Source organism: Eublepharis macularius, chromosome 3 (assembly GCF_028583425.1).
Source record: "Eublepharis macularius isolate TG4126 chromosome 3, MPM_Emac_v1.0, whole genome shotgun sequence".
Taxonomy (NCBI): Eukaryota; Metazoa; Chordata; class Lepidosauria; order Squamata; family Eublepharidae; genus Eublepharis; species Eublepharis macularius.
In genome coordinates, this window is record NC_072792.1 from 171,116,665 (window position 1) to 171,130,981 (window position 14,317).

Consider the following 14,317-nt stretch of genomic DNA (forward strand, 5'->3'; position numbering starts at 1 on the left):
CATTGACTCCACCCTCCAAAGCAGCCATTTTCTCCAGGGGAACTGGTCTCCGTAGTCTGGTGATAACTTGTAATTCTGTAATTCAGGTCCCACTTGGAGGTTGACAAATGTCTTTGCACTTAAGTGAAACAACAGAGTGAAAACTCCCCTACACTGAATATTTTCATCAAGAAATATGCATATTTTTGATGTATGTTGTATTGATTTCTTACTGTGAAGTATCCTCATTGCTCCCAAATGTACATAGCTCCTCTATTTTTTTTAAAAAAAATGTGTAGAATTTTAAAGAGCGAGAGAGAAAATACAAACAAATCAAATATTACAAAGTAGGGGAACAGAAAAAGAGGCAGAATGTTGTCAAAATACTATATATTCAAAAGCATAAACTGAAATATGACACATATGTACATCTCAATAATCAACAGATGTTTAGGGGTTTGTCCAGATATAGGATAAGAACATATCGGCATGTTCTTTCATTTATCTGTTTCTACAGGGGATGCTTTAGAAGAGTTAGTTCATAAACTGTAACATGTTAGCCAGACTCCTTCACACAGTTAAATTTGAGTATTGAAATTAATGAATTCAAGCATGCTTAATTTTTTGTTGGATCGCAGCCATCAATTAATAGCAAAAAATATTTTCAGATGTAATACAACTCTCCTAATGGCACTACAATATCATAATGGCCTGTGTGGCTTAGTGATAGGGTTGCCAGCTGAGGGCAGGGGATCCCCTACTTCTGCTCACCAACCCCCCGCTCCCACTTACCTGGTTGGCAGGGGGGAAAGGTGGGGGAACTTGTCTCCTGGGGCATGCTTCTGGGTGGCACGGCACACACCCATGCTCCACAGTGCACCAATTTGGGCCCCAAACAGGCCAAATCGAGCCTGCCTGGGGTTTAAATTGGTCTGCTGTGAAGAACAGGTGCGCTCCAGGGTCCTCCCAGCAGCTCCCGTGCTCTGCAGCGGGCTGAATAGGGCCTGTTTGGGGCTGATATTGGCCTGCTGCAATGTGCGGGAGCACTCCAGGGTCTGTTGTGCCACCCCAACAATGCTTCTGCACTTCACAGCGGACCAATTTAGGCCCTAAATGGGCCTGATTTGGCCCCAAACAGGCGGAAATTGGCCCACTGTGGAGCACAGAAGCACTCCCAGGGACAGCATGAGGCCCTGTGTGATGATGTCACTCCTGAAGGTGACATCATTGTGCAGCCCCGGGAATTGTGTGTGTGTGAAGATCATCACAAAGGTGAGTGCCAGGCCTTTAGCCTCCCGCCTGGAGGGTGAGGGGACCTAGAAACCTTACTTACTGATTAGTGTTTTGGACTAGCAACTCAAAGACCTAGGTTCAAATCCACACTCACCATGAAAATCATGCATCTCCATGCACACGCCAGGTCTGCATGAGATCAGGGCTTCTCCTGTGACTTTCTGTTGCCAGTCTTATTCAGCCCTCTCCTAAGGTACATGATTTATATGAGGAGACATAACAGTTGTATGAAGCTGCCAAGGGTTGCCAACTCCAGAGCGAGAAATTACTAGAGATTTTGCCGCAGAGACTGGGAAGGGCAGCGTTTGGGAAAGGGGGGGCACCTCAGCAGGGTGCAATGCCATAGAGTTCACCCTCCAAAGCATCCATTTTCTCCAGGGGAACTGATCTCTGTCATCTAGAAATACATTGTAATTCCAGGGTATCTCCAGGCCCCACCTAGAGGTTGGCAAGTTGGCAACCGTAAAGCTGCCTGACCTATTGAACACCAGTGCTGTGTACTGGCTAAGGGCTCTTACTGATATTTCAAGCAGAAGAAACTGCTGATTGTACTTCTGAGGTAATTTGTCCTGGGAATGGCTGAGATTGAACCCTGTACATGCTGTCTACATAGCATGACTTCTACCACTGATTGCCTCTTTTTTAGTCATATGAGCATTAATTTTCACAGTGCCCCTTGAACATGTGATTACGTTCTTTTTTAAAATAGCAACACTGCTGTACCAAAACCCGCCTTGGGTGTTTTTCTACCAGTAATGTGTTTGGGCGATAGCCCGTGCAAATTGGGGCATGAAGTATAAGGCTACCAGCCGTTCTGATCCCACATCAAATACACTTATGAGCATCTCTTCTAAAGCATCCATTAGAAGAAGATCATAAGAGAACTGGGTCAATCAATCTGCTCATATCCAGCACCTGGACAAACCTCTAAACATAGCTGATGAGTCCTTCACAAACATTGATTTCTGCTTGTGTAAAGCTGCAATTACATGTCATTGTCTAATTACAATAGCTATTTTTTTAAAAAAAGGTTACAATGTAACTAAAAAGCGAAGTAATGAAATGATAAGCTCAGCTTTGAACCAAGTGGGCTTTGCAAGACAGATTAGGCATAGTGTTCTCTCTGCATTTTCTTTTAGCACGTACTAGAGATGGATGCAGGATAGCGTCGTTCTTCTGGAATCAGAGCGGGTTTGATCCTACCAGTTTTTCTGCTGGTACATGGAAGAAGAGGGACCCTTTGGGATCCCCCAAAAGGCTATGTTGGTGATTGAACAAAAAGCCTTGCTAGATGGCAGGGCAGTAAGGAGGAAAACTGGGTGAGATCATCCCTTCTTCCCTTTATGCCGCTGGACAAGGTAATAGGATGCAGTCTAGTAAAGTTAGGGAACAATGGCTGTTGTGGGTTTTCCGGGCTGTATTGCCGTGGTCTTGGCATTTAGGGAACATTTAGGGAACAATCTTAAGCAGGTCTGTTAAGATTTGCTATCCTACTTCTGACTACTCGATTAGGGCACAATCCATGCAAGACACCTTGGAGTATCAGGTGCCCAACGAAGACTTTGCATATCTTTGTTTCATCCACTAACAACATTAAAGCAATAAAAAGAAACCAAAAGTTTTAAAACTTCCATAATTACCTTGGGTCAGAAAAGCTAAAGATGGGAATGGACAAGATTAGGAAGATTAGCAGTAAAAAAAACCCCAAAATAATTTAAAAAAAAAACAACGCAAAGCAGAGCCAGCCAAGCCAATATGGACCAGCCAAAGCAATGAACATAATCAGGCATCGGTACAGTAAAGGCAATTATGAAACTAGGGCAAGATTTTTTTTTTAACCCTACATCCAGGGCTTTTTTTCAGCTGGAACGCGGGGGAACGGAGTTCCGGAACTTCTTGAAAATGGTCACATGGCTGGTGGCCCCATCCCCTGATCTCCAGACAGAGGCGAGTTTAGATTACCCTCCGTGCCGCTCGGCGGCATGGAGGGCAATCTCAACTCCCCTCTGTCTGGAGATCAGGGGGCGGGGCCACCAGCCATGTGACCATTTTCTCCTAGGGCAACCCACTGAGCCTCACCACCTCTTTTCCCAGAAAAAAAGCCCTGCCTACATCTAAACATGGAAAAGTGCCAGGTAAAATGTCTTTTTCCACACTTTCTTGGGTCAAAACTATGTGGCAATCTGAAATTCGTTAAAAACCGTTCTGCTCCCCAGAGAACTCCTGGGAACAGTAGTTTGGTGTAAAGTTGCCAACACATCTGATAAAATGTCCTGTCCTTTTAACATCCCGCTCCTGACAATATCCTGGAAATCAAGTTGGTCTTAGGTGCTACTGGAATTTAATCTTTTACTACAGCCCAACACAGTTACCTATATGAAACTGTCCTTTTAATAGTGGTTTAATCTATGGAAACAGGCAGGTGCAGTTTTTCATCAGATGAAGGTAAATCATATTACCTGATAAGTAACAAGTCAGTAGGACTCTGTTAAAGGGAAAGGACTTTTTCTTTTCTACAGGTCATCGGCAATTCTATACTGAACGAATGTTGGTTAGGTAGGAAGCTTTTTTAAAAAAAGTTTAAACTAAATTTTCCCTATCCATTACATGAAATTCAATGTGTCATGATCTTTTCTTTTTGTCATCATCTGGCTTGCCTGAGGAACAGAGTTGCCAACAGCCTGAAGAAAAATAAATGTCCTGTCCCTTTAACTGAAGTTTCATTAATGGAAATGGGCAGGTGAAGCTTTTGATGGCATGGAGGTAAATAATGTCACCTGGTAGATGACAGACCATGCAGCCTCTGTTAAAGGGACAGGACTTTTTTTTTCTCTCCAGACTGTCGGCAACTCCTAATATGGTGAGAAGAATGGCAGTTTTCCAACAACAATATTAATACCTTCAACCTGTTCCAAAATTCCTTGAGAAGAAAAGCAACATTTCAACTGGTGTGAAAACTCTCTCAAGTTTGTAGTGCAAATATGCCTTTGGGATCCTCTCTCAAAGAAAAGACTCTCTTGGGAAAGATCCATAAATAGCTCTCTTTGAAGACAAAGAGCACGGCACTGTTGCCCCTGAGGAAGAATTTAAATCATAACATCCTGGACTTCTCTTGATTTTTAATCCGTTAAAAAAAAATGCTTACTAGTTTGAGGTTTGCCTCTGTTTGTATGCTTCTAATAGTTTTCTCTGTGTTTGTGTCTACCTTAAGGTGGAATTCAAATGTCTCTTTAACTGACATTAACCCAACTCGTTTCTGGGCTTTCCTGCATACCTCATTCCTTTCTTTTTGCAGGGAGTCCTGGGTCATTTCCAAACATCCTTGTAGGGACATCCCACTCATGGAACGCTGGCAACTTTCCCTCAGGATTCCAGATGTCTCCGTTTGCAAAACGGTTGCAGTCTGTTTGATTTCCGTTTTTTCATTGCCTTTTCTAAGACCGCAGGGATGTGTCCTCCCAGAAAACGCGCTGAAGAAATGGAAGACAAACAGCTTGCAACCGTTCTGCAAACGAAGACATCTGGAATCCTGGGGGAAAGCTGCCAGCATTCCTTGAGCGGGACGTCCCTTCAAGGATGTGTGGAAATGGCCCTGGTTAGGACTGCATGCACACACCATGGATAATGCATAGGAAAATCCAGTTGCAAACAATCCCTGAAGTGCATTGAGAGTGCATTATCCAGCGTGTGTGACAGCAGCATACATTTTGATGTACGAATGCAGGCACAGAGGTGCAGTAGAATCCCCCAGAAGCATAATTCTAAACCAAAGTAGCTCTGTAATACCCATTATTACAGTGAATATACATGCAATCCCTCTGTGGTATATACTTGATTTTCCTTTGTGTGCATAAATCTTACGTTACATTCTGTACATATACAGCTGGAACATGCAATTTAAACCTCATGTTTCTCCAGGAACTGGTGCCTCTGTTGTTGCTACAGAATTGATAATTAAGAGGCATGCCCTAAGGGCCAAACTACATGTTACCTGTAACACAAGTGAGCCGGGGGGGCCCTCAACCTGACTGTGCCCTTTTTGCAGACAGATGTGACATTGGGAAACTAATGCTCTTAATTGTACCCAGGTGCAATTTGGCTCCTGAGAGTGTCATAGGGAGGTTAGATTCTTCAGCACTCCCTGAGGTAAAACTGCTGAAACCAGACATATTTAATAACAACAACAACAACAAATTTGCCCTGGTTTGAGGATCCACATACTGCAGCCAGTTCATGTAGAATCCTACAGTGTGGCAAATATGGTTCCCTGCAGCTGTTTTGGAAAACCACACAGAAGGAATTCCATGAGGGGAACCCCACACCAGCATGTCACAGGTAACACGTAGTTTGCCCTTTTTCTTTATATGGTAGTTTGTGGGCTTGCTCTAACATGACTGTAGTACTGGCTCCTGATTTCATTTGAAAATTTATTGTACGTTGGCTCGTTCTTACAAACAGATATACCAGCAGGAGGTATGTGTGTTCACTGTAACTTGTGAAACAGAGCTATGATGTTGAAATCTGAAATGCATCAATCTCCATTGGGGAGGTCCCATCAGCTAAAAAAAAGTGATTGGATATGGTGAGTGGTGAGACAGGCTGTGATTAGTGGTGCACACACTGTAGACTTGATCACTGCTATGTATATGGATTACAGATGGGCATGAACCAGAAAAAACAAAACTTGCAGTTAGTGGTTTGTCACGTTTCTTGAACCGTGAACTTTCACGAACCTGCCCCGGTTCACGAATCAGTTCATTTTGGTTCGTGAAAATGTCACTTCCGACCCAGCAAATCACCACTTCAGGGTCAGCAGAAGGTCTGCATGACCTTCTCCTTTTATCTAGGAAACTGATTGATCGGCACCAGGCTGTCTGCAGTGATGAACTGAAAAATGAACCAAACGAACCAGCCTAAAGTTCATGGCAGTTCATCAGAAATGGGATCTGACAAACCGCTGGTTCACAAACCACAAACCAAACTGGTTCATCACAAATTTTGGTTTATATTTCGGTTCATGCCCTCTCTAGTATGGATTCGATCTATGGTTGTCAGATTCCATGCACTGTGTTCTCAGATATGTGGGGTATGCCTATCTCTGGTCACAGTGACCCCAAAGAGGCACAATACCTCTATGCATCTAGTGACACAGGCTACTTGCTAAATAAAACCAGAGTCAAGTGGCAGCTTAAAGGCTAACAAAAGCATAAGTTTTCATGAAATCAAAGCTCACTTCACCAGATGCATAATCTAGAATTCTATAATGTTTACTGTGTGTGTCGTCAAGCCCTCTAAAAAGCAGAGGTCTTTGCTCCAGAAGTATGCTTTCTCATAAGTTTTAAGGCAGTCCTAAAGAGAATTACCCAGCAACTATGGTAAGTTTTGTTTAACTGAACGGAGAAGTCCCCTACAGATATTTTGTTAGTGTTCTGGTCACTTGTTACAAGAGCTCACCAGCTGCATGTTACCAGGAGCACACAATCCACATGATTCCTGTGTTCACTCTATTGTGTAAATGGAGCAACACATGGATTTCCCAGCTGTTACAGCTTCCTTTCATGCACATCAGATCTCTGGGACTGGGTTCACATGACCGGAAGCCATACCTGCATGGAAAATTTATGCATTGCCCAATTTGCACATTATGCGGTAGTGCAGATCGCATTCCCAAAATATGTGGCTGATGGACTTCTCGGTCCACATTAACAGAATTCAGGCAAACCATCTGCAAAGAGCTTGCATCAGATAGGAAATGGGACAAGAATTCTGAAGCAGGGTAAGAGTTCTAGAAACCATACATTATACTGCTGCTTATCAGTGTTCCATGTGAAGGCCGTTTCTGCCTGTGGGCTGTTTGGCTTCCAGTTTTTCAGCACCTTTTCTGGGACGACGGGAAAATGTGGTCCCAGAAAAGGCGCCAAAAATACAGAAACCAAACAGCTTGCAATGGAGGCATCTGGATTCCTGGGGAAAAGCCGCCAGTGTTCTGTAGTGGGCTGTCCTTATAAGGACGTGCGGAAATGGCCGAAGTTTCAAGGTTCCTCAGGAACATTTGTACTTTTTGCCCAATGACACGGTCGATTAACGTTCCTTTCTTCTTTGGTCCCTTTCCCTGTCCACTTCTGAGTGACGAACTCATGCCATCCAATTTGACTTCCTTTGTATCTTTTCAGTGGTTTCAACTACAGCTCATGTGGCCTCTGCTTTTTCATTCATTGTAGGAATCAACATTCATTAGTAGGTATATAAATCTCTCTCCTGCATGGTTCCTGTTTCTAACCAACAGTCTTGGCACAACCTTGCAAACAGCACTGCTTTCTTAAAAAGGCAACCAATTTGAAATACGAATTGAAGTTCCAAACCCTTCACAAACACCACTCTACCCTGCAGTCTTTTTCTTGCTCCTATTCGAATGTTTTGGGGGCGCCAGATGTACATAGTGGCTATGGCAGCCTTTGGGATGCCCTAGACGGTTGCTTCCTCTCTCCTGACTGTATTATGGTTTCTCCACGCAGTACTCACAGTTTTGTTCCCCAGAGCACAACGCATGCACGCACGGACGGACACACCCCAGCGGTTGCTTTACTACAAAGCTAGTTTTGTTCTCGGCGGAGGATTCTCTCTTCTGATCAAGTTTTGCTTCCTTCACTAATGGGCAAAACATAAGCTCCCTGGAGACTACACTGTGTTATTTAATGTCTACTAATGCAAGCAGATGTGCTATATTCTTCTCTTTGTTTACAGTGAAACCTGCAGAGGGAACAATGTCTACGAATGACTTATCACAAGCAGCTGTTAAAATCAGATTACGCTTTCAGGGTGAAGGACTTGGCATGTGTCATAAAACCCCCGATAGCTGCTTCTAACAGGCAAATAATCTTCAAGAGGTGGTTTTTTGAACCAGAAAATTGGTGCATGAGCGAGTGGGGCTTTACCCTTTCCCCTCCCGCCTCCCTCCCCTCACCACTCACCACTCCTCCAGAAGCTGCTTGAATAAGTACTTGGGGTCCAGTTAGCAGAAAACTGAGCAGTCCAGTCGCACATACAGTCACACCCCCAGGCCTGTAGGCTGTGCAATGGATGCCTACCCCTCTGCGCATGTGCCATTTTGCCCCAACCCCTCCCCGGCTTCTGCGCAGCTGCTGTATAAGAGGGTCACGCGCCCGAGCCCACAATCACTTCTTTCTGTTTTTGTCGCTCCTGTCGTTGTCATGATTTGTTAGGTACAAAGGCAGGAAGCTGGCCCAGCACAAGTCGGAAATAGAGTGTTTCACTCCAAAAGGGAGTATGGGCAATGGTGGGCGAGCAACCATGAGCAGGTAAGCAAAAGCGTGATGCTATCCCACTCCCTTTCCGAGCCACGTGAGATGTCTGTCTGCCAGAGGAGCATCCCTCGGTCATTGTAGCCTGCTTCCCCCCCCCCCCAACCATGTGTGATCACTGTGAGTCCCTAACAATGTGTCTGTTGGAGCTCAGACAACTCCAGTTTTGCTGTTTAGTTAGACCTGTCCATAGAATTACTAATGGACGAAAGGGAAAAGTCTAAGGCCTGGCCTGCTCATGTGTCTAACAGCAGCTTTGAGTTCTTGCTGGTGATGAATGTGTCAGCATGGGAATGAGAATCACCACCTGCAGATGTTCCAGGCCCAGGCACAGCGGTCAGTTAAAAAGTTGGCGCCCCTCCCTGCAAAGCATGTGCAGTATCTGTTTAAGCGGTAGGGATCACTTATTCCATGATTTCTGTTGCTACCAGAAAAAGAGACTTCTTGCAAGAGAAGTTTGCTCCACTTGGAATACATGTGGCCTAGCCCAGTCCTGGCCTCCAGCATGCATACCGGTCAGCAAAGCAGAATGGGTAATTGTCCCAAGTATGCCATTGTCTATATTCCTTTGGAGATGGTTGGAGAAGGGCTCCGGGGGCATTCTTGATATTATGGAACAATGCTCAGGCATGTAACGTCTGCACTACCAAATGCATGCCTTGAGAGCATGAAAATGCCTGAACAACCCAGAGACCACCACTGAAGGAACATCCTAATTATATAGATATATGCAAGTGACGGACTGCCAGGACTCACAGTGGAGGATCTCATTTTTCCATTCCTTCACTCCATCTTGTTTTTTCCCATTTGCCTCTGTTATGGATTTGGGGAGTGGGGGGGGGGGGTCTGTTCTTTTTCCCCCTGATCCCCCAGTTTCTCCTAGCAGGACCACCACCACCCCAGCTGAAACAGGCTTTACCATTCACCAGCTGTTGGGGAAGCCAGTGAGCCTCTGAGCATGTACAAAGTTCTAGCACGTGAAAAGGCGTTGGCATGTAGGTGAGGATTGACAAAACTCTTTTTAACTATAATAGACTACAGAATACCTGGTGCCTAGAGGAGGAAGCAAGCCCGGTCAGATGGACCTTTTGTCCTGTAACTCCAAGGCCCCACCAGAGCAGCACAGCTAAATGGCTGCAGGGTCTTTTTGTACCCTCTTTTCCACAGTGGAGGGACAGTTCCCACCCCTAAAACCAGCCTCTTCCCTAGCCTGCCATGGCTAGGTAGATCTCATGTCACATAGGTCTCTCTGTCTCTGTTTTTTTTTTTAATGATGGCACCAAAAGGCTGTAACAACGCACAGTTATTTACCCCAAGTTGTCAGTTTCCCCAAACATCGTGGAGCAAATGGTGTTGCAATTGCCCTGCTCTTCTGGGCTCTCCAGGCTAACTCAGGGCCAAGCTACAAGTGACGAATGACACTTGAACGGCAAGTGGATTGAGTGGAGGGCAAGTGAACAGAGAGAAATACACTTGCCGTTCAAGTGTCATTCGTCACTTGTAGCTTGGCCCTCAGAGCTTGATTATGACAAGGTAAATCAGAGGCCAGTTTGACATGCAAAGGCCTCTGGTGGAACACACCTGAACACAGCAGCCCACCCTCTGGAAGTGGCTGCAGCCTCCACCCTTCCTCCCCTCCCTCCCACCTACCAACCATTTCCTGTTTCTAGCCCCTCCCTCCCTTTTTTCTATTCCCCTCTCCCACCTTCAGCTTCCCCTTTCCCCCTGTTTTGTTTCTCCTTACCCAAACTTTATCTCACTTCAGTCTTTTACCTTTTACAGTCGCTCTCTTTCCCTAGGGTTGCCAGTTCCCCCAGGCTTGAAACCAGGGAAAGGGGGAGAGGTTGGGGGTGTGCCAGGAGGACCTGCCTTGATTTGAGGTCAGACTTCTGGTTCTGCCTGGCTCAACAGACGCTTATCGCTCCCGGTGAATTTTATCTTACTTTCTTTAATTGATTTGAAGTAACACTAGATTGAGGGCCAATTTTTATTGAATTGCCTTGAAAACCCTTCAGGGTTACTTTAAGTCAGCTGAAGCTTGACAGCATTTTCCACCACCATCTGTATCTAGCTACGCATAGCCTCATTGTGTAGAATTTTGATCCACACTTTTGAGGCCATTGTTTAAAATGAGACATAATCAAGGAAGCTATCAGTCAGGCTCAGATGTCATTTTGTATGAAGTTTAAAACTAAGAGATTACAAATGGCTGCCGTACAAAGATTGAAAACAGAAGAGGCAGCTGGTGGCCAAGAAGGCAGTGCAATACATTTCCTAGGAGCCTCCCCCTGGCCCCTTGCATAGTCTCCAATCCAACATGTCCCTCAGTTGCTTTTGCCAGGGTGGAGCTAATGGGTACACTTAGGCTTGTCAGGGTTCCCACTATGGTAAGAGGCCTCCCACCGGCAAGCTGAGTGGAAGTAGGAAAATTAAATTAAAAAAACAGTGATGCCACTGATGTTGCTTATCACATGGGTAGTTCTAAGACTCATTGGAAACTCTATGGTAAAACTATAGAGTTTCCAGCAATTCCTAGAACGACCTCTTGTCACTTCTGGGTTTTATCCAGAAATGAAGTAGCAATGTAGTTGACATTGCTGATGTTGCACGTACCCCCCCATGCCCCCACCCCTACTCTCCTGCGGGTTGTCAAGCTCGGTCTGGCAACCCTACATACAGTGCATTTAAAATTGTCAAAAGCTTCTGAAATTGAAAGTAACTGGGTGGGCTCCTAGACTGGCTTACTGGTATTTTCCACTTCTATTGGTAGAGGTGAGGGCAGTGATTTCAGCCCACTTCCCCCTCCCTCTTTGCCCCCCCAAATGTTCCTGAAAGTCCCTTGACAAGCAAAAATGTGGTTGCTATTTGCAGAATTTGAGGCAAATTGGTGGGCTGCAGTACTATGAAAAACATGGGACCTATGAATGAGTTCTGTGCATGCTAGATAGTCTCTTCCATGACGATGTACAAGGAATATCAATAACTGTTGGGGAGAGGCCTCAGGGATAGACATGCAGAAGGTCCCAGATTTAACCCCTGGCATCTCCAATGGAAAGATCAGATAGTAGGTGATGTGAAAGACTTCTGCCTGAGATTCTAGAAAGCTGCTGGCAGTCTGAGTTGACAACAATAACCCTGATGGACAGACGATCTGGTCCAAGTTAAGTCAGCTTCACGTGTTCATGTGTTCATAGATGGTGCCTTTAAAATTTCAGTTCTTATTTTTGGATGATCCTTGAATGGTGGTCTCTGGAGCCCTATTCAGATGATGGCACACAGACAACACGCACTTGGATGGATTAAGATCATTCATTTTCGTAGAGTGCAGATGACATGTACGGAATCTCCATATGTGCACCTTTGTGACAGACATGCAAACGTGAAGGGTGGATCCACTGGCAGAATCCCCTCTATACCCTTTTCCATGCATTTGTCATACATAAATGTGTCACACACACCTGTGTTGTCTGAATAAGGTTTAGTTTGTCCAGGTTAATGGCTTGATAACTGTTCTGCCTTTTTTCCCCTCATTGGGCCTAAAGGATGCCAGCAACGGCCGTTCTTGTTCACACATCTGTTTGGGATTCATTGAGAGCTTCTATTTGTTTGTCCACCTCTTGGTGTTCTGTGCAGCGTTCTCTTGTTATTGTTGTTGTTGCTAACCTCAGCTAGATGGATCTGTTCTGGGGGGGAAAAACAGCTCCAGAAAAACTGTAAATTGGTGGGAGAAGAGAAGCACTTGCAAATATCAATTAATCATGTTTTGCTTTATGCTGTTGACAATTGGTTTCCTCCCCTCTTCCGATATATGCAACCCTCATTTTGAATCTTTTCTTGCTAATGACCAGCCAGCTCCATTGTATAATAAATTTCTTTGCAGTAAAAATGAGAGACAGCGTACTTTTAAGGAAGATGTCTTCAGCTAGCTGGCCAGAAATGGTATTTGTATAAAACAGGGTTAGGATTGTCTGCAACTTTACTGAAATCCATGGAACTGACTTCCAAGTAAACATATTAAGCATTTGGAGGCAAGATTTTTATAATTAAATTGTTTTAACCCGAAGCCACCTGGCAAATTCTTGAGAAAGAATTTTAGGCATGCAGTTCTGGAAACAAGGACTGAGAAAAGGCAGTGGGACAATGGAAAGTGGGACTTACATCTAAGCAGATATACTTAGAAAAGGGGTGCCAGTCACAAAAAGTGGTGGAAATTTTAGACGGTGCCCAATTCTGGTGTCCACAGCTGCACATTACTTCTGGAGGAAACTGGAAATGATGTCAGCACCTTGGGGTGACACGTTAGCATTTACCCCGAACCACTGGGTTTTTGCAGAATGCTAGAGTGTCACCTCACTGCATTGATATCACTTCCAATTTGTGCCGGAAGTGACATCATAATGTTAGGAGGGAGCACTGATTTTCTCCTCAGCTGGCCTTCTGAGTGGCGGCAGGAAATGGGAGGCCCAGCTGGAAGCTCTCCTGCTATCTCAGGGCCAAGCTACAAGTGATGAATGACACAGGTTGGACACTTGTCAGCTTCCCTCAGTTTTGATGGGAAATCTAGGCATCCTGGTCTTGCAGCTATAATGGAGAGCCAAGCGGCCAGACCAGGATGCCTACATTTCCCATCAAAACTTGAGGGAAGCTGACAAGTGTCCAACCTGTGTCAGGCGTCACTTGTAGCTTGGCTCACAGAATAACTTGCCGTCATGCACCAGATTGTCACTATCTTCATTCTATGGATGGCAACTCAATACAGACAGAGCAGGGACTAAGCTCAATGACAGAGCATATGACTTCTTTATATAACAAAAATGGAGGGCATCTATCTTCTTTGGGACTACTGTGTTCTTTACACAGTGATCCCTCCATGAAGTTATCTCCATAATCATGCCAGCATCACCTGTTGTAATGTGAGAACAACTGTTCGCTATGAGAGACGCTCCTGTAATAAAACAGGAGCTTTTTATTTATTACAAAAGTCTTGAGAAGATCCAGAATAGAAACTTGTACTGGTATGATATAAATGATAGACTGTCTCTCCACTTGTCTTTGGGGCCTAGCTGAGACCCCTGTGCCCCTGAAATGGTGGCATGACAGCTAGCTACTGCCTAAAAGCAACAGGCAAGCAAAGGAAATCCACATGCTGTGAACATTATAGAGAAAGTGCTTGAGCTTGGCAGAACTGGTATGTAGCATGCTACCGTAAAATAATACAGTAACAATAGTAACATTCCATTTATATACCGCCCTTCAGGATGACTTACCACCCACTCAGAGCAGTTTACAAAGTATGTTATTATTATCCCCACAACAAAACACCCTGTGAGGTGGGTGGGGCTGAGAGAGCTACTAGAAGCTGTGACTGAACCAAGGTCACCCAGCTGGCTTCAAGCGGAGGAGTGAGGAATCAAACCTAGTTCTCCAGATTAGAGTCCTGCGCTCTACCAAACTGGTGTATTCTAGTAGAAAGGTAGTCTAGTAGAAAGGTCTTCATGGGTACGGAGCACAATAAATTGTGGGATATCTCTATTTCTTAACATTGTTCCAATTTTTGGTGCAAGATTTGGGTCCAGTAGCGCATTAAAGATGAACCAGATTTCCAGGGTATGAGCTTTTGAAAAACTCATACCTTTGAAATTTAGTTGGTCTTCGAGGTACTACTGGACTCAAATTTTGCTTTTCTACTGTGGACCAACGGCTTCTCATCTGAAACAACATTT

At 44.7% G+C, this 14,317-nt stretch overlaps 1 protein-coding gene across 4 annotated transcripts in view; it reads left to right on the plus strand.

Moving 5' to 3' along the window:
- Nucleotides 1–14,317, plus strand: part of GRM5 (glutamate metabotropic receptor 5) — a 379,337-nt gene that overhangs the window by 351,588 nt on the left and 13,432 nt on the right. Inside the window, exon 8 of one of the 4 annotated variants that reach the window (XM_054973633.1) lies at nucleotides 8,496–8,591. The exons of 2 other annotated variants lie outside the window; for them this stretch is intronic. In XM_054973633.1, coding sequence (XP_054829608.1) covers nucleotides 8,496–8,591 — 96 coding nt within the window. The remainder of the gene's footprint in view (nucleotides 1–8,495; nucleotides 8,592–14,317) is intronic. One more of the 4 variants, XM_054973634.1, reaches the window with a different exon arrangement.